This window comes from Pithys albifrons, chromosome 7, assembly GCF_047495875.1.
Source record: "Pithys albifrons albifrons isolate INPA30051 chromosome 7, PitAlb_v1, whole genome shotgun sequence".
Lineage (NCBI taxonomy): Eukaryota > Metazoa > Chordata > Aves > Passeriformes > Thamnophilidae > Pithys > Pithys albifrons.
Window position 1 is genome coordinate 48,273,162 of NC_092464.1, and position 18,267 is coordinate 48,291,428.

The window sequence follows — 18,267 nt, forward strand, 5'->3', positions numbered from 1 at the left end:
GGTTTACAAATGAAGGGTGACACTTCAGGAAGAAGACAGAACTGTATTGCAGTTGCAGTTCCTCAACAATATTTCTCTGAAAAGTCTGTGAGTTTTGCAAGTCACAGAGCAAGGCTGGTCTCCTGCTCTGCTGACAGAGAGTGGTGAGTTAAGTTCTGCAAAGGTCCTCAGCAGAGGTACTGAAGACAGACATGCAGAAAGGAATATTTTACCCTTCACCTTGGGAAGAAGAAGGGAAATATTATTAAACTCTAGTGACAAGGCTGCAGATCTGGATGAAGCTTAACAGTTACTGGTGAGAGGTAAGCGTAAAACAAAGCTGGGAGGAAACATGACAGAATGGAATTTAAAAGTGCTAAGGGTTTTTAGTCCACTGCAGCAGTTGTGAATGTCAGATTTTGTGAAATCGATGGACAGAAAGTAGAAGGTAGTTAAGTATATTTTGGGAGTCAATGCTGCAGAAAGGGACCCTGCGCTCCTTTAACAATAACATCCACACTCCCATAATCCTTTCTGAAATTTGATTTATTAAAAGAAAATGTAAACCAGAAAGATAAGTGTTATTGGTTTTGACAATATTTCAACAAAGAGTAAGAAGGAAATTTCCATAGTGCTTCTACTGGCTTTGTCATAGGCTTTGATAGTCTTTCATGATGAGTAAATTATTCAGAATCAACTCAGATTCTGAGCATCACAAATCCTCCTCATCAAGTGTTGTCAGGTCTGCCTTCACTTTGGTGCTTTTATACACCATCCCTGATGCTCTCAGACACTTCTACAGCTCAACAATGAAATGCAACTTTGTCATCAGTAAGAGTCCAGTCAGCAGGGCAAACACTACAGCCAGCAGGTCAAAGGTGTGACTATTCCACTCCACTTACCACCTGTTTGGCCACACCTGGGGTGCTGTGTCCAAATTCTGTCTTCCTTGTCCAAAACAGACACTGAAAAATTCAGAGCAGCAGAATCTCCTCTGCGAGAAATATTCAAGGCTCAGTTTGATGTGACCATGGATAACTCAGTTTATAGTCCTGCTTTCATCGGGAAGTTTGGTTGTAAAATCTTTAGAGGTCCCTGCTGACCTGAATGTTTTTAAGATTCAACAATCACAAGAAACAGACTGGGATGTGCACACAACTTTCTGCAGTATCCTGCAGAGGTATGAAAACCAGCTCTGGAGGAGCTGATTGAAGTGCTGAAGCCTCTAAGCCTGGCAACCTGAAATAAATTTGACTAGAGGGAGTGTCTCACCAACTACCTATTTAAAGCTAGCTTAGATATTTCTACAGAGCATTGTGTTCTGAACTGCACACGTATCTCAGACTCGCAATGCCAATGCCATACAGAAAGGCTGCATGAATGCTACTATTTACTCCTAAAACAATGTGTGCAGGCTGCTTCTGAATCTGAAACAAAAAAAGTCCAAGGAAAAAGTATTTCGGAAAAAGTATTTCAGAAATAAGCATAACAAATATAATGCTGGAATTTCTCACCAGTCTAATGAGCTTCTTCCTAACCTAGAAGTGATCTCTGTTACACATCTGAAATTGAGTTAATGTGAGGATAATCTTAGGTGTGGGAATGGAATGAGCTCACAAACCCACTAACTTGTATAGGGGAAACTGAATCTGAAAATTAAGTGGAGATATCTTTTGATACAGAATTCCTTATTTTATTGTCAGCTCACTGATCAGATTGAAAACTTTCTTTTGAGGTGAAATTAAGGGGAAAAGAGTTTTAGCCAAAGTAAGAGAAATAAGGAAGATCTGGACAGAATACAAAATAGGCATTGCTTTATCTGCATTTTAGATTGTGCTGAAAATACTTAGCAGTAAATGGTGGCATCTATCACCATGAGGGCTGTAGAAATCATTGAATCACTTTCAGTGATGATCCTGATTTGATGATGCAGAGAGAAAAGAAAAGTAGCAATGGAACTCTCTCCTTTGTGAGTTGATCCTTCTCATTTCCATTTCAGTAGCACAATTAAACACATTAACTGCATTCTCATACAGCTCTTAGCATCACTGATATCAAAGAAAGCTATTTTGGGGTTATCTTTTCTGTGAAGATGTATTCAAATTAGTGCTTAATGTGATAACTTGAGAACCAGAAGCAATGGGGCTAAAGAGGCATGGTACTACAACTAATCTAACAAATCCTGTTAAGAAGCTAAACGTCACATCGCTATTTTGCTTTGGGACCAGAGCTCATATCTGCACAGCATGTCTCCTACACCATTCACTGTTGTACCAAGTTCCATTTGTGCTTTTTGGGTCGTCCCTCCACCATCCTTCACTGATTCCATGTGGATTTTGCTTTTTTTTTTCTTTTTACACCTACACATATATCATGCAGGGCTCATAATATCATACAGGAATGTCCAATCAGTTTGTCTTGAGCTAGAAATGCTTATAAGAATTATAGTGAATAATGATATAAAGTATTGGGCACTTATGCTTTCCAGTGATAAGGAAGATGTACATAGCATCAAATAGCCTGAAAGAAATGAGAAGAAGGAAGTTAGAAAGAAAAGCTCTTTGATGATTTATTGTTTGCAGTTCTATTTTTTATAGAGAGGTCTATAAAAAGACCAACCAAGAATAGGGAACCAGTAAACATCAGAGTACAGGGCACTCCAAAACCAAATAAACATATCTGGACTGGAAAAAACAGCTTTATGTCCACAAGCAGCATGTCTCAAGATATTCTGTGGTCTTCTGTATCAACAAGATGAGGAGAGGAGCTAATGGAAAGTGCATTAAAAGGATGGTGGAACAAAAGGCAGGTGTGGGTATTCTCCCCACAGCCCAAAACAGCAGTGCTTACCATAGGTGTTTCTACAGCTGGTCCTGGCTGGAGTGTTTAGCTGCATCCTTAGGTATTTCAGCTCAACTTCAAACAGGCAAAAGTCTTAAAAAATGCATCAGTAATGAGCTTCTTGCTAACATAATTGGATTCACACTTTGGTAAAGGCACTGAAGATCTTACTTTAACACAAATGCTTATCTTTTGCTCAGAATGGAAACCCCCAGATTTAACAGCAAAACAAACCAATTCAGCCCAAACAATTTGATGTAACAGAGTACTTGCATGCATACAGCACCTCACTCCATCACACAGTCTTTAGCTGTGCTGATCAGGAAGGGCTTTTGCAAACCCGTGTGGTTTATGAATGCAGTGTGGAGCAATTCCCTTGCAGTAATTTCCTCATTTCTAAGAGAGATAGGAGGAACTCTGAATTCCCCTCTAACCCACCTGCAGTAGCAAAGTTACGTGTTTTTCATTGTGCTTATGCTATGGTAGGAAAGCTTCTTCATTATCAATTGATCAGTACTGGCACCAAGCTTTGCTTTTCATACTCTTCCTAGGCAGACACTCTTAGATTAATGCAGGGAGATTTTTTTCCTCTGCTTACACAGAACACATTTTAGCATACTAAATTTCATAAATATCTGTATGAGTATCTTCAGCATGAAGGTGATCATTAGCAAAATGATTTTTCCGTGCCTCTGCTGATAGTGTTTGCATTACCTCTGCAATAAGAAATCAAATGAAATAAACAATCTGAAAATAAAATCTTGTGAGGAATTGTGGTAAAAATTTTGAGAGTGAGTAGCAATAGACTTGTGCTGTACTCTTTTTTAAAAATATATTCTTCTTTATGACACACTGCCTACCTCAGCAGGCAATTAGTGAGAGGCTAGCATGCAGTTCAAACAAATTTTAGGATGAGCATTGTCTTTTCAAGGTGAAGGGAAGGATTTTTTTCTTTTGGAAAGGCATATATGCATAAAGAATCAGCATGGTGCCTCAGATATAATTTCATTCTCTGCAGTCTAATGTCATCCTTATGGCAGGAGTAATGCATCTCCTTGTCAATCAGCTCCCCCTCCATTTTTTTTCACCCTGGTGAGAAAAAGCTCCCATAATCAGTGAATTGCTGTTCTGGATTCCTGATGAAAACATATCCCCTGAAAAACCTACTGGTTTGTGAAATATATGAACTAGTAAAATCCTGCAGAAACAAGGTAATACTAAAGTTGATGATAAACTGCTAGAAATGTGCAACAGTTAAGCATAAGTAGGGCAGCTTCTCAAAAAGGTTCATGTAGTCTTGACAGATACTTTTTCTACTGATTTCTGATTCCTCCTCTTGTCCACAGTGATAAACACTAAGCCAAAGCAGAGTCCAGTAGAAAAGAGAAGGAGGTATGGGGAAAATTGAGCAAATTACCTGTGCTATTAGTGTTAAAAAAGTTGCTTTCTAGATCTGAGATCTCTCCAACACACATTACCAAAGAAGAAATACAGCAGATTTTGATATGGACTTAGGTTTTGGGTTGTTTTCAGTACCTTTTTGTTGAAAGATTTGCATTCTGGTAGAAATTTGAGGTGGTTCTATTGATATGGTATACTTCAACATGGAATGAGGTGCAATTTGACATTTCTATGGGAGGAAAAGCTACTGAAACAGACTGAAGGAGAAACAGACTTTCTCCACAACATTTTGCCTCAGGTACTTTAAAATGAAATTATTTTCAGTAACAATGCCCATGGACAGTAAATTTCAAAGTATTTTCCCCTCTAAGTTAGAAAAAGAAACTAGGAGGAAGCTGCCAGATGTATCTTCACTTTTCAGAGGAGCTTGAATTTATATCTCTGTTGTGCAAAAGTGTGTGAAACAAGGAATTGCAAGTCACATTTTCCTCCCTATACTTTTCCAAAATATTCTTTCTGATGTGTCACAGGCAGTGTTTTTCACTCACAGAACACCTTGCACTGCCTGGGTGACAGCCACAAATCTCAACCACTTCAAAACCCAGATAGAGACATTTTAAGAAACCTACTATCTACAAAATGCTTTTAGCTGGGATTGATACTGAATGTTTTCCCTTTTGTAGATAATTAATATATTTCTATTTTGCTGATTGAAATAGTAAGGCATGCCATAAATAGGAGTAAAAAATATGATTTTTTGATAACAGCTAAAAGTTACTTGCTCTAATTACATACTGACTTGCAGTTCTACGTATTGCTAGCTCATCTATTACTTAATAATAAATTGCAAATAACTTGTCACAATAACAACTTAGTAACTCATTAGCCAGTTTTACATAATAGGATCAGGTCCATAGCTGACACTACTAGGGACTCTGAGCAGATTTGGGCTTTCTGTAAGGAGCACAAAATATAGTGAATTATGCTCTCCCTCACTCTCCATTATCCTCATCAGTTCAGTGTTTTTGGGTTTACCAGTCAAGCTTTACCCACACCTAACTAAGAGTCAGGTTGCCCACAGTGAACTTAAGGTGTTCAGGTGAATGCTATTTTTTTGCTGTCACCTGCAAAAGGGAATGGGAGGAGTAGTTTTCCAGAGGATTCAACCACCACACCTGCATGTCTCCTACCACCCTGTATAGTCTGCTTTTGAATTAGCACTCCAAAGCCTTGAGTCCTGGCACAATAAATGCAGAAAAACAAAACACCTGTGTTGCCATGGTTCTTCTGCACCAACTCTTAAGTTCAGAATAGCTGAAAAGTCACAAACAGCATGTATTATGGCTAAGCATAAAGGAGACAGCTGTCTTTTCTCAAGGACCTTTCACATAATTCAGAGTAAAGATACCTTGATGGTAATCAGATCTCAGGACAAGTAGTCCTTGAAATCTGGCCCAGACTCTCATCTATTAGTAAGCAACCTTGGCCCATGAAACTGTTGTTACAATGCAAACTCAAACTATGTGCTAGTCAAATCCAGGTGATACAATGGTACTGTGCAAACCCACTATTACACCTCTAGATTTTTAGGGTATTGCTAAACCCACCAGCAATAACTCAAAACCTACAAAATACATGCATTTTTAGCATCTGTGTTTAAATTCAACTCGTGATGCTCTAAAATGATCACATTCTGCCACCAGCTCAGTATGTTGCTGTTGAAAATTTGAACATACAAGTCTGGAATAGGTTACACTTTCTGTTACTAAATCTTGACCAAAAGTCCATCAATTTAGCAGAGAAAATTAATTGCAATTGTGTGTATTAAGCATCCTATACCTCTCTAGAACTTGACACTAACTACAAATTAAAGACCAACAAAGATAATGAGGGTGTCTGTTCCAGACCATACTCTGGTTTAATCCTGGATTAAAGGATTGAAGGTTTACCAACTGCAAACATATAGAAAGGAGTCAGTGGAAAACTCCATTTGTGATAACTGCTTGAGGAAAAAAAATTGTTATTTATCAACAAAATTATAGAACTTGTATGTTATGTGATTATTATATTTTATTACAGCAACAATATATGTCAATATTAGACATATTAACATCTGGTTTAGTTTACATTTAGCTGTGTATTAACTTATTATATGTATCAAAAATACTATATAACTTAAAAACCCACATACTGATACTACCTGAAGGTCTTTAAGGTACCTTAGCTTTCTTTCCACTTATGGTTGGGATATATTCATTCTAGAACAAGACAACATGACTGACTTGAAAAGGTACAGGTCTTGATTTAAGGATATTTTAGTTTTAGATCTGGCTTTGCCACAGAGTTTTCAGCTTTTCAGCTGTAGCACAAGGACAGTAGTATGTAATGCCCTGTAGCAGAATTTTGAGATTAGGTGCAGAAAGGAGCTAGGTAAGAGCTAAGGATTATTATGATCACTTTTTTAATATTATCTGAACAATTTTTTAGCTGTCAGCCATCATTAAAATTGCAAAATGCAAAAAGACAATCTCCATCACACGCCAGCCTGTTGTGAAGTACCACAGAACAGCACTTCTCTTGTGTTTTTTCAGCAAATGTGAAGCAACAGGGTGTAGTCAGTTAAAAATTCTTGTGTAAGAATATAAGTAAACATTGTGTGCCAACACCATTGCTTTCAAAACAATTATACTCAAACATAATGGTTTGTTCTGACAGAAATGCAATGAGCCTGCAGGTGGGCAAAACTGACCTTGCACAGGCTCCTCACAGACACTCAGTCCTGCAGTAAGACATCTTTTACTACACACACCACACAGCAACCATCACCACTGATGAGCCTTTGATACTGGCAGGGCTAATCTCTATTTAATAATATACCCTGGTTTTCTTTGATTAGCACTGTACAGGTGTAGCAATGGCACCATGCACTAGGATACAGATAATGAGCTAAAATCTTGGCAGAAATCAGGGCTGAGACATTGGTGCTTGGCCGTAGGGTGAGCTTTATTTTATCCCTTATGCTTTGGTGTCTCTAACCACATCCTAACCCACATTTAATCAGTTACAATCCAGATCCTATTTTGCTTTTGTCCCGCCCTGTTTTCTTAAAACACTCTCAAAATCATCCCCTCCACTCTGGAGAATAACATGTCCAAACAAGTATCCTTGTAACCTGTGGGACTCACATCTCTGTGTATGCTTTATCATTTTAGGCAGCAGTAGAATATGACTGTCCAGAAATGGGAGGTTTGAAGGCCTTTTATGGCTAAGAAGTAGTTCTGTGATGCAACTAAAAGTCTTCCCAAGGCTGTGTGCTTGTGGGGAGCCTTGCACTCACATTGTTGAGCGTCAAGGTTATAGTTTTGCCACAGGCTCAGAGAAGGAAGTAAGGCAATGACTCTTTCAAATATCAGGTCGTTTGCTTTTTGTTCTTAGCGCTTACATAAAATGAAGATCCAAGTAAAGAACACTTGAAGAGTGAAGAAAAACGTATTTGTAAGTATACACAGAATTTAAAAAAAAACCTTGGTTTGCAAAGCTTTTAAAAGAATGTTTGCAACTTTAGGAGAAGAAAATGATCCATTGTCTATTTCCTTTATTTTGAAAACATTTTAAAGCTTTTCTGCACAACAGCTTTCTCTTTGTGCTTTGTAATTTCCTAGTACAGGAAAACATTGCTTCATTCTGCTTTAATATTGCTACTCTGTACTTCTACACTGCCTTCTAAAACTGGGAGGCAGTGCATTTTGTTTTCACCCATCTTTATGTGTGTTTGTTATCATCCAGTCTCCATAAAGACCAGAAGGGTTTGTCCTTTATGTTAAGATACAGCTAGGGAGGTAAATGAATTTTAGGAAGATTTTGTGGCTTTCATTTTTTTGTGCAAAAATAGCAAAAATCTCCAAAGAAAGATGACTAAGTCAATATGTTTTTCCATTCCATTTGCTCTTCAATAGACTGAATTTAAACTACAAAGTATCAGTATGTTGACAACAGCCTACAAGAAATCAGTCAATGAGGTACAGAATAAGTTAGAGGAATCACTAAAAGTTATTTGCAAAGAAATCAATGTCTAAATGCAAACATGCTCTTCATAATTAATTTTTGAAAAAAATTTTTAGTATTTCCCACTAAGGAGATTCTTATACTTTAAACTTCAGGTGTGTGTGGCTATTTTGAAATAAAAAGAATTCTGTAATTATACTTGTGGCATAGCCTCCGTTACCATAACACAACATGGAATTAGAGAAAATTAAAATGCAATTATAATGCCCAGAAACTGTTGCTGAGGCTAAATGAGGATATCTGCGAAACAAATGCAGATTTTAAACAGAGTTCTGTTTAAAAATAAAAATTATATTTCTCACTTTCTTTAGCCTAGTCTAGTGCAGTGCAGAAATGTCAGTTCTGACAAACACTCATTTTTCAATTTTATTAAGTCTGTCAAAAGTAGAAATCTTTCCTTTGAATTTAACATTTTTCCCCTTTGAATTCAAATGAAACTTCTCAGTTGGGTGCATGTAGGCTTCAAATGCTTCTTCTGCAGAACCCAACTGTCAGAACACATGAAAATCCGTGTGAAGCTGCCAGTCACTCAGCAGACGTGTATGGGGCGATACATTTTGCAAACACTTGTTATACAGAGTAGAGCTCACTGTTTGGCAGAGATTGTAAGAGTATCATCATTTCTGACAAATGAGGGGTGTTTTTTTAGCAAGTTGATATAATGTTGATGTAACATAATGGTGACTCATGGACCTGGTTGGGAAAAGGGCATTCAGTGAAGGGAACAAGCCAGTGACAGGCTGATCTGGATTGCTAAATCAGGTACAAACTAGAAACATGTATTTAACCACTGAAAAATTGTTCATCTAAAAACCAAATAAGAGCTTAATGGCAGTTCATTGAGGAGCCACAGATATGACTGGAATCAAGAGAATAAATATCTGTCTCTTATCTCTACTTATCTCCAGGTATCTATAGGGGAATTCAAAATTTGACAAAGCATTTTTAAATCTAGAGAGAGAACCAGAAGCACATATAATACCTGAAAGCTAAAATCGTACAAATTCAGTCCAGAAATATGGTTCATCTTTTTTTTCTAATAATAGGATAAATAACAGTAAGATAAAAGAGAAACAAATTCCTGAAGGTTGGAATGAATATTTTTTACTCAAAAATTTTGACAGGTCAAATGGTTTTTATAAATCATAGAATCACACAATGGTTTGGGATGAAAAAGACCTTAAAGATCATTAGTTCCAACTGCCCTGCCATGGGAAGGGACACCTTTCACTAGACTAGGTTGCTCAAAGTCCTATCCCAGCTGGCCTTGAACACTGCCAGGGATGGAGCATAATCACTTGTTTGGCCTGGAGAAAGCTGTTCAGGGAAGTCTTGTAGACTGTGCTGAACAGACAGTCACAAGAAATGAGTGTGATGGCCTTATCCACACTGACAACTGATGAATCTTGAATGCATAAAATCTTTATTCTGATCATATTTCTGAAAGAACCCAGACTCTGGCCTCTTGGTAACCTACCTCCTTTGTCAGGCTAAAACAGAGCTATTTTTGCAATTGTCCCTAAGGCCTTGGCACCAGCAACTGCTGTGACACTCCAACAAAATTGTGCCTACCATTACCTCATGGCTGTTCAAGGCACATGTCCAGCAGAAGTTTAGCCAGGTGATGAGACAACACAGACCAGACCTTGCTCCAAGACTTGAGCAATATCACTGAACTGGCAGTTGCTAGAGGGGTTAGGAAGGCACAGAAACAAAAACAGCTCCTTGAGAAACTCTCTGCCTTTGGATGTGCAAGGAAATAAACGCTTTCTATGTTCCTTCTGTTCTTACAGATGTCAAGAGCTAAAATTAGCATGTGTGAGGACAATGTACCCGGCTGAGACAAATCTGCAAAGTACCCTCCTGACACAGCTCCTTGGTGCTTCAGACATTGTTTGGGGCAGTGGTGTGTGGGGACAAGGCAAGAAGGGACGAGACTGAACTGTAACTCCTTGAACAGGGTGCAACACCTCTATAAAATGTAAGATAATTATCAGATTACTTTTAAAAACTAGTTTTAAGCAAGCTGGATTCAGTACTGAAGTTCTGTTACAGCCAGCAAGACCTTACACCAACTGACATTGGCAAGGGGCTAAGTAGCATAGGGGAAGACCAGTTCTTGGACAGTTTGATACCACTCTCAGTGGTCTCCTGTGTTGTTCCTCCTCTGCTGTGAGATGTTCTCCAGCTCTTGGAAACTTCTGTAGCTCATGTTTCTGGTGGGGTTTAGTATAGAGTCTTATGTCATTCAACCATCATTCCTGTAAGACCAACATTAATTCTCGTTACATGTGCCTCCTGCTAAATTCTGGCAAAAGAACTTGTTAGTTGTATTTCAGGTCAGTAGGTTATAGCTTTATGAATGTCATTACAACAGGAAACCTAATTTCACCAGAAAGCAGCATTTCCTCTGTGAAACACACCCTGTGTTGAGCTATACTCTGTATTCATCACACAATGATGTTTCAGTGGGATGGGTGTACTCCTGGCGAGCTGGTAATCTCCTATCATAGCTGCCAGCAGAAGGGTAGTTTTTTTTGAAGATTAATGAAAATGACACTGCTTCAGAATCTTACTACATAGGGATTTAACAATGACCCCAAAACTCTGGAGGAATCTGCATTTCAGTGTCTCAGTTGCTTATTTACAGAGAGAAACAGATCTCTTGCTGTCCCCTTAACTGGAATGTCAGAGGAAAATATCAGTTACCTGACTTGTGCTTATCTGTTCTTACTGCCTTCAGTTCAGGTTTCACTGTCAGGCTCCAAACGGTGACCATGAGGTACTTCCTCTCCAAGTGCAGTTTCGCTCCTGGGGCTGCTCACACCAACCCACATTTCTGGCATGTTGCCTTTAGGGCTGTGGCACTTTTAAAACTTTTAAACTTTAAATGTGTATTTTAAATGAAAATAGTATGATAATGTCACTTTTTAGAGACATCTTTTCATGCTTTTCTCCAAGTTGTTAAGCTTTAATCTGAAGCGGTACTGCTAATCCCTCCTGACTTGCATGGTGAGGCTGAAATGCAACATCTCAGAAATGAGAACAGAACTGGTAGGAACTTGCACAGTTTCTGATGCAAGACCTGCAGTGTGACAATCTGCAGTGGCTTTGAGAAAAAGTTCTTTCCTAGCAACCCACTGTACCTCTCCTAATGCAATGGAAGGAGTTGTCCACTTATCTCTAAAATATAGGATCAAACAAAAAAGTCAGTAATGCCAACAACCAGCATATCAATTTGAGATACAGCAGTTGTATTTATATTGATTATAATGAAATATCTGGAGCCTTAGATACATTGAGACAGCTATAGAATAACCAACTCTTCACTGTGTGAAGAGATCTTGATTACTGCAAGGTAAGTGCTTGGAAATATTGCTAAGAAACAACACAAAACATCTGAGGTGCATGACAGATCTTCATTCCCCACCAAGAGCAAAACCAGTTCTTAAAACTGTATAGGCATCTCCTCTTTTCCACAAAAGCAGAGGACTGCTTAAAAAGTTTTTTCCCCTCCCAACATTTGGCAATATGTGCTTCCAAAAAAAAAAAGAAAAGAAAAGAAGCTGAGACACCACCAAAGAGATCAAGGAACTACTTTCTGAAGTTAAAAGCATTGAAGTATTAAATGAAAAATTACAAAAACTCAATTAAGAGAAAATACCCTCTTTTGTTGTGGGATTCACTGGTGAAATGAATGACATACCAGAGTCAGTTTTAAATTACAGTTCAGGTAGCAGTATAACTGGGATAATACAGAGCCCAGCACTGTTTAGTTTTCCCTGCTTGTTTTCTGTGACTGTTCAGAAAACATCTTTTAGACATTTCCATAGATGCAAACATGCTTCAACATGAAAACACCCTACCTGAATTCTTCTCCTTCCATATGATCTTGTAGTACTTAAAAATCCTATAATAAGCTGCATTTAGAATTATAAGAAGTACATGTAATCTCTGCGAAACAATCATATTAAAAATAAGTAGCATACTTATTAAACTTGCTACTCACTTGCATCCAGCCTCTGCTCAGGCCAGGCAGGTTGATTTACACTTACCCAGGATGTTCTTTCCCAATGTTTTCTAACATCCTATTTTGTAACACCCAGTAATGTAAGATGGGAAATGGCCCTGAGCACCAGGACAGCACTGTCCACGCTACTTGGTCTAGCAGGATGTGAGCAGGATCTCCATGGAGTCTGGGTATCCACAGTGTTTAATCCCTTAATTAGATAAACTGTCCAGGGAGAAGGAATGTATGCAAAACTTAGCTCTCGGTAACAAACAAAATTTGTGGCTTTGATAGAGCAACATATGGTTGTTATGTGGCTCTGGGAAGGACAGATTTGTATTGCAAATAAACAAATTGATGAATGAGTAGCAGAACTCAAACAAGATCTCTGATCTTCGCTGTAAAAGCATGCAAATGCTCAGAAGAGCAAAGAACTAATAACAAACCCATCACAATCATGTAATTTCTCTAAGGAACTTTTCTTTCCACAGGTTTTTGACTCATGCTTGTTTTTAAGTGTATGGCTAGCAATGTCTTGATGACTGAGCAGCTTCTCTGCCCAACCTTCTCTTCTGTTTTTCTCTAGGAAGAGGGAGGTGGTTACACCTACTGTACTGTTACAGTACTGGCACCATCTGTGATATTTCAGGATTATTGCTTGGGCAAGAGCCAGGTGAAAAATCTTACTGGCTTTTTAGGTAGGCCCTCTCATTCCTCCTTTATCTTAGTCTTTCTGTATTCTTTCATTTCTAGAATATGTACAAGGAAGATTTTAGAAACATGACTAATGAGACTGGGAACAGCAGTGACTCCTCCTCGGCTTTCATTCACACCAGCACCATGACTACCATACTGATTACTGTCTACTCAGTTGCCTTTGCTGGAGGTGCCATTGGGTCCATCACCATGTCATTTGTGCTGGTCAAGATGAACACACTGTCTGTGACCACTACTGCCATCATTAACCTGGTTGTTGTACACAGCCTCCTCCTCTTCACGATGCCCTTCCGCATCCACTATTATGCCCACAAGAAGTGGGTATTCAAGATGCCACTTTGCAAAGTGGTGAGTGCAATGGTGCACATCCACATGTACCTGACCTTTGTATTTTATGTGATCACACTGGTGATCCGGTGGCTCGTCTTCTTTCAATGGAAGGACAAAGTGGAGTTTTACAGGAAGCTGCATGCGATTACAGCAAGTGCTGCCGTGTGGGTCTTTGTCATGGTCTTTGTGGTGCCGCCCTTTGTCCTCCAGTATGGACGCTCAGGCTCATACAATGATGCATCATGCTTCAAATTCCAAGAAGAACTACAACAGGAGAGCGTGAAAGCCCTGAACTATGTCATGATGATAGCTGTCGCCTGCATTTCTTGTGTCCTCTTGGGCCTGCAGATTTTCATCCTAGTAAAAGTGAAAAGAAAACTTTCCACGTCCCTCTGGTCACACCAAGAGTTCTGGGCCCAGGTGAAAAATTTGATTTTCATCTTGGTCATTATAATCTGCTTCCTTCCCTATCACCTCTTTAGGGCCTACTACATGGAGTACATGAGGGATTTTGTCCAGTTAGAAAGCTACAATGAGGTCTTTTTGAGCCTGAGTGCCCTGAGCTGTCTGGACCTGCTGTCATTCGTGCTGAGTGGAAACCGCTTCTTCAAGCAGAAGGTGGAGATGCTCCGCAGCAGGTTGCCTTGCTGCTAGTGTCAGCCTCCTGCAGCATATGCAGACCCAGAACTGGGAGAGGACGGTGACGGATAGGCATGACAAACCCTCTTCTAGGCAAGTCTGGTCCCTGGAAACAGTGCAACACACTCACACAGGGCTCTGCACACCAGCTCCCTGATGGAATAGGCTGAAATGCCTCCAATGCCTCAGCTGGTACTGGAAGGTGACCTCAGGAATTTCCTGAGGATGATGCACAGTGAGTTGTGGATGCACCTGGAGAAGAGGGAAGAAAGATCATGGGCTTTTCTGACTTTTAATTTTTACATTAAAGTTTATGAAGTCAAAGGCACTAGAATGAGACTTGAGAATCTGCAGAGTAGAAACACAAATAGGAAAAGCAGTATTTTATGGACTAAAATTTAGATTTTTGAAACTTAAAGAGCTATGTAATTTTCCCATGCACAAGTTCGCATAAAACATCAGGGAAACTATGGAACCTCCTGAGTAGGTCTGTTCCTTTACTGTAAAGAAAAGTGTAACTTTCTAAGTGAATTGAACTATTAAACTATTTAAAAATGAACCAGCAATAAATAGTTATTTCTTAAAATATTTTTTCAAAATCACCTTTTGAAGATGGTATCACTTTAGCAGAAAAGAGTTTTGTTCTCTTTCCCACACTACAAAAATGTGTCTAACAAAGATTTCACATTGCTACTGAAATGAACATTGCAAGTTCAAACAAAAGCCTGTATTATTATTTATAGAATTGTTCCCTTTAAAAGAAAAATATTTTACAGTGAGGATAATTTTACTTCAATCATTCAAGCAGCAGTTGTCTTCTCTTAAAAAGTCAAATATTTTAGATATCCAAGGTAGCAATGCTTGTTTTTAATCTTATGTTAATTTTATGTAGTTCTGAAATTTATAACTAGTTACTCACAGTATCTTTAGCTTCAAATAAATTCTATAAATTTTTTGCTTTGTACTGGTAGAATGAATGAAAATGTTACTGGTTGGATTGGAGGGATGGAAAAAGCTAATAGACTTAGTATAGCTAAAGAGCTTATATCTCAGCAAGGCATTGTCAGTTGCTGTCTCTGAAGACAGAATTGAATTTTATTAAAAAAGATGAAAAATTCAGCAAAATAATTCTGTGAAAGACATTCAGGCTTTCATAGCTCAGCTGCTTTTCACCTATCCCCCAAAAAAGAATATAAATCTCTGACTTGAATAATCCAAGGCATCAATGGCTAATATATCTTTCTTACCATCTGCATAAGGTCACATTTTTTCATCTAGAGTCACTGGGATAATGATGTAATCATTTGTCAAATTAGAGGTTGTCAGCTGATCAATTTCCATGACAGTCTCTCCTTAGGATGCTGTTGAAGTCCACCTTTTCATATTTGTGATTCTTTCCATTCCTTTCTGCTTTGCCTTCAACATCTCTTCCACATGAGACAACAATCAAATAACAATGGATTGGTCTTGCTGTAGCCGCACAATCTCACACCATGCTCATTGGTCTCGGTCTCACCAAGACAGTTACTTTATAGGAACCCATCTCTTCCATAGTCTTTCTTCTTGCTTCATGAAGATCAAGATAACTTCAATATTTGTTGGTATATTTGATCATAAAAAGGTATTTTCAGTGCAGAGTATGAGTCATGCTATATAACACTGGAAGCTGGAAATCACTGAAGCTCATAACACAAGTGAGATGTGGAGCTTCTCCCATGGCTCAGCCTTGGCAAACAGCCTGGATCCTGACATCTGTTAAGAAAGGAATGTGAGAGTTCACAGTGTGTGTAGATCTGAGAAAAATCTGCCTGAGAAGGCTTTTGCTCCCAAAGGATGATGGTAAGAGAGAAAGACAACTACTAGCCAGATTAAAAAGTCATCAGGGAACTGCAGAGACTTTCATAACATGGAAGGAGTCAACTTCAATGTGTAGTTCACTACTAGTTAACTGTGTGTCATTAAGAAAGCAATAAACTGCTCAAATCAAGATTTACTTTAAAGCTACAAATGCATCATTTTCTCCTTATGGGTGGAGAAGATGGAACATGGCATAACATTTTTGTTTCTTCCCACAATAATGTGGTTGGTTAAAGAAATGCCTTGCATGTGTTCTGTAGACACTGCATAACTCTGTAACACTATATTATAACACTTCTATCATAATAAAGTTGTTAAACACAGTGACTATGTGCTCAAAAAATAAAGTTCTTCCTGAAAAAATACATATAAATTAAAAGTATTTTGTGTCTGAATTTGGAAAGACTTTCAAAAAAGGAAACAAATGTTCACAAACAGTACCTCCTGACCATGCAGCCCAACTAATCTTGCCTGTGTGATAAAATCAGAATTTGTTTAATACTTGGAAAAAATGCACACATGGGCAATAATTTGCACCATAGCATCATGAAAAGTACTAGTGGTTTTTTTCCCCAAATAAAAATTGATGCCAATAATGTTGATACTAACTCAGCATGATAATGAGCAGATTAGTGGGTTGTAATTTCACAATTTAAATTGGTGATATTATCCAGCATCAAGTCACATTTTTATAGTTTTGTCAATGCAAACTTTACATCTACTACTTACTTTGCTTTGTGAGAGATGATGTCTGGCAGAGAAAGCCTGCCTCCACCCTGAGAGCATGAAATCTCTCTAAGTCTGTCAGAAATTGACCTGCCAGGTGGTGACAAAGGTGATGCTTCCTGCAATAGTGCTGACAGGGCTTTCAAAGAGGAAAAGTTGCTGCACCCTCTAATCTTCCCCTGCTTTGCCTTTCACCGGGTTCTTGATCTCTCCCACACCCCCTGCTTGTTTTCCCTGGGACAGCTGAAGAGAGGCAGAAGTGCTACCAAGCAATGCTACAGAGGAGAATAGTCTGAATAACTCCTGAAAATGAAAGTGTAGACAAAGCCAGAGCAGCATCCAAAACAGCCAAATGGCTCTTGTGACCAGGGCTGGCAAAGGCAGCAATGGAAAACTGTTGAGATATGGGAGGCAACCTCTAGAGGAAGGGAAATTTCCATTACCATCACCTGCTTGGTCACAGGTACCTCAGTCCTGAAGGAGACCCTGATTTTTCTGACTGGGTCACAGAGAATAGTTCTGGGCTAAAAAACAGCCACATGAGAACACAAAAATGGTGTTAAAGAAGGACATAGAGAAGACCTGGAGAATGTGACAGGGGATGAGGATAGGAGAGCAGAATATCAGCATCTTTATGCCACAGAGCAGCAAGGGTATATTAGACTTACCTCCAGTCTTCATTTTATGCTGCTTATTGAAAAAAAAGCCCTCACTAATGGGAGCAAACCTGCCCTCAATCACTCCTCCTTCCCACTCCTGCATCACTCTTTCCATAGGGTTGGCATTCATCTGATGATTATCTTTCAGCTCCATCAGTTCCCTCTCCAGCTCACTAGGGAGTCATGGAAAATCAAGTCAAGGAAAGGTTAAATACAGCAAGACCTCTTTCTGCAGCAATGCTGATTTGAGGCATTTATCAGTCTGTAATCTGACTTGTCTAATTCCTCTTAGGATCCAGGTCTTTTCTTTCCAGGCAGTATTACATGGGTCTGTGTCACCTGATATTTCCATTTCCATGTATTTCCAAGAACCCAGATGTCTTAGACTAAAGGTGCTGGCTGAGGGTGATGGGACCTCCACTCCTGCAGGCCAAGAAAGGGATTTGGAGGGTTTCAGGCACTTGATCCTTTCTCCAGGATGGAGAGAGATGAGCAAGACAACCCCTGAAGGCAGCAGAGGCAGCAGTTCCTGAACAGAAATCTTAATACTGTAGGGTTGGACATTTCTGACCCATAAAGTCACTAATTTATGCTGTTTTCAGAGAAATGGAACTTTGTGTACATTTTCCCTGTAAGTAAACCCTATGGCTAGGACTTGATTGGAAGCAAAGACTGGTTTCAAAAGTCAAGCAGTCATTAAAAAACACCAGCTTGACTTCCCAGACAGAAATCTCAGAAAATTCAAACTAAGGTTTCTGGTACTCAGGAAGGTAATTTTCCCATTGCAAACAGCTGCTTAAACAGATTTTTGCTGAATAGAGAAAAAGCAGTAAAGATAATATTCAGTGTCCATTCCCTGTAGCCTAGCTCTTAGTAATGTATAGTCCTTTTTTTTTCTGGTGAGGCAGCAGACAGGCTGGCTTGCTGTTTTCACCTTCAACCAGTAACTTCTCCACCTCTCAGTAATACCTCTCCCAGTAATGCCTCCAGTTTGAGAGCATCCAACTGGTTTTACTCATCAGCTATGGTAGCTCTGCCCTCATT

General features: G+C 39.0%; 1 protein-coding gene across 2 annotated transcripts; it reads left to right on the top strand.

The window, feature by feature from the left end:
• The first annotated feature begins 104 nt into the window (after window positions 1-104).
• Window positions 105-15,028, top strand: LOC139674355 (probable G-protein coupled receptor 141). Of its 2 annotated transcripts, none has more exons than XM_071560580.1 (3): window positions 105-302; window positions 10,080-10,267; window positions 13,049-15,028. In XM_071560580.1, the coding sequence occupies exon 3, from the start codon at window positions 13,052-13,054 to the stop codon at window positions 13,994-13,996; it is 945 nt and encodes a 314-aa protein (XP_071416681.1). In that variant the 5' UTR covers window positions 105-302; window positions 10,080-10,267; window positions 13,049-13,051; the 3' UTR covers window positions 13,997-15,028. The 2 variants fall into 2 exon arrangements, with proteins under 2 accessions (XP_071416681.1, XP_071416679.1); XM_071560578.1 differs by lacking the exon at window positions 105-302 and adding an exon at window positions 7,588-7,716.
• Window positions 15,029-18,267: the final 3,239 nt, after the last annotated feature.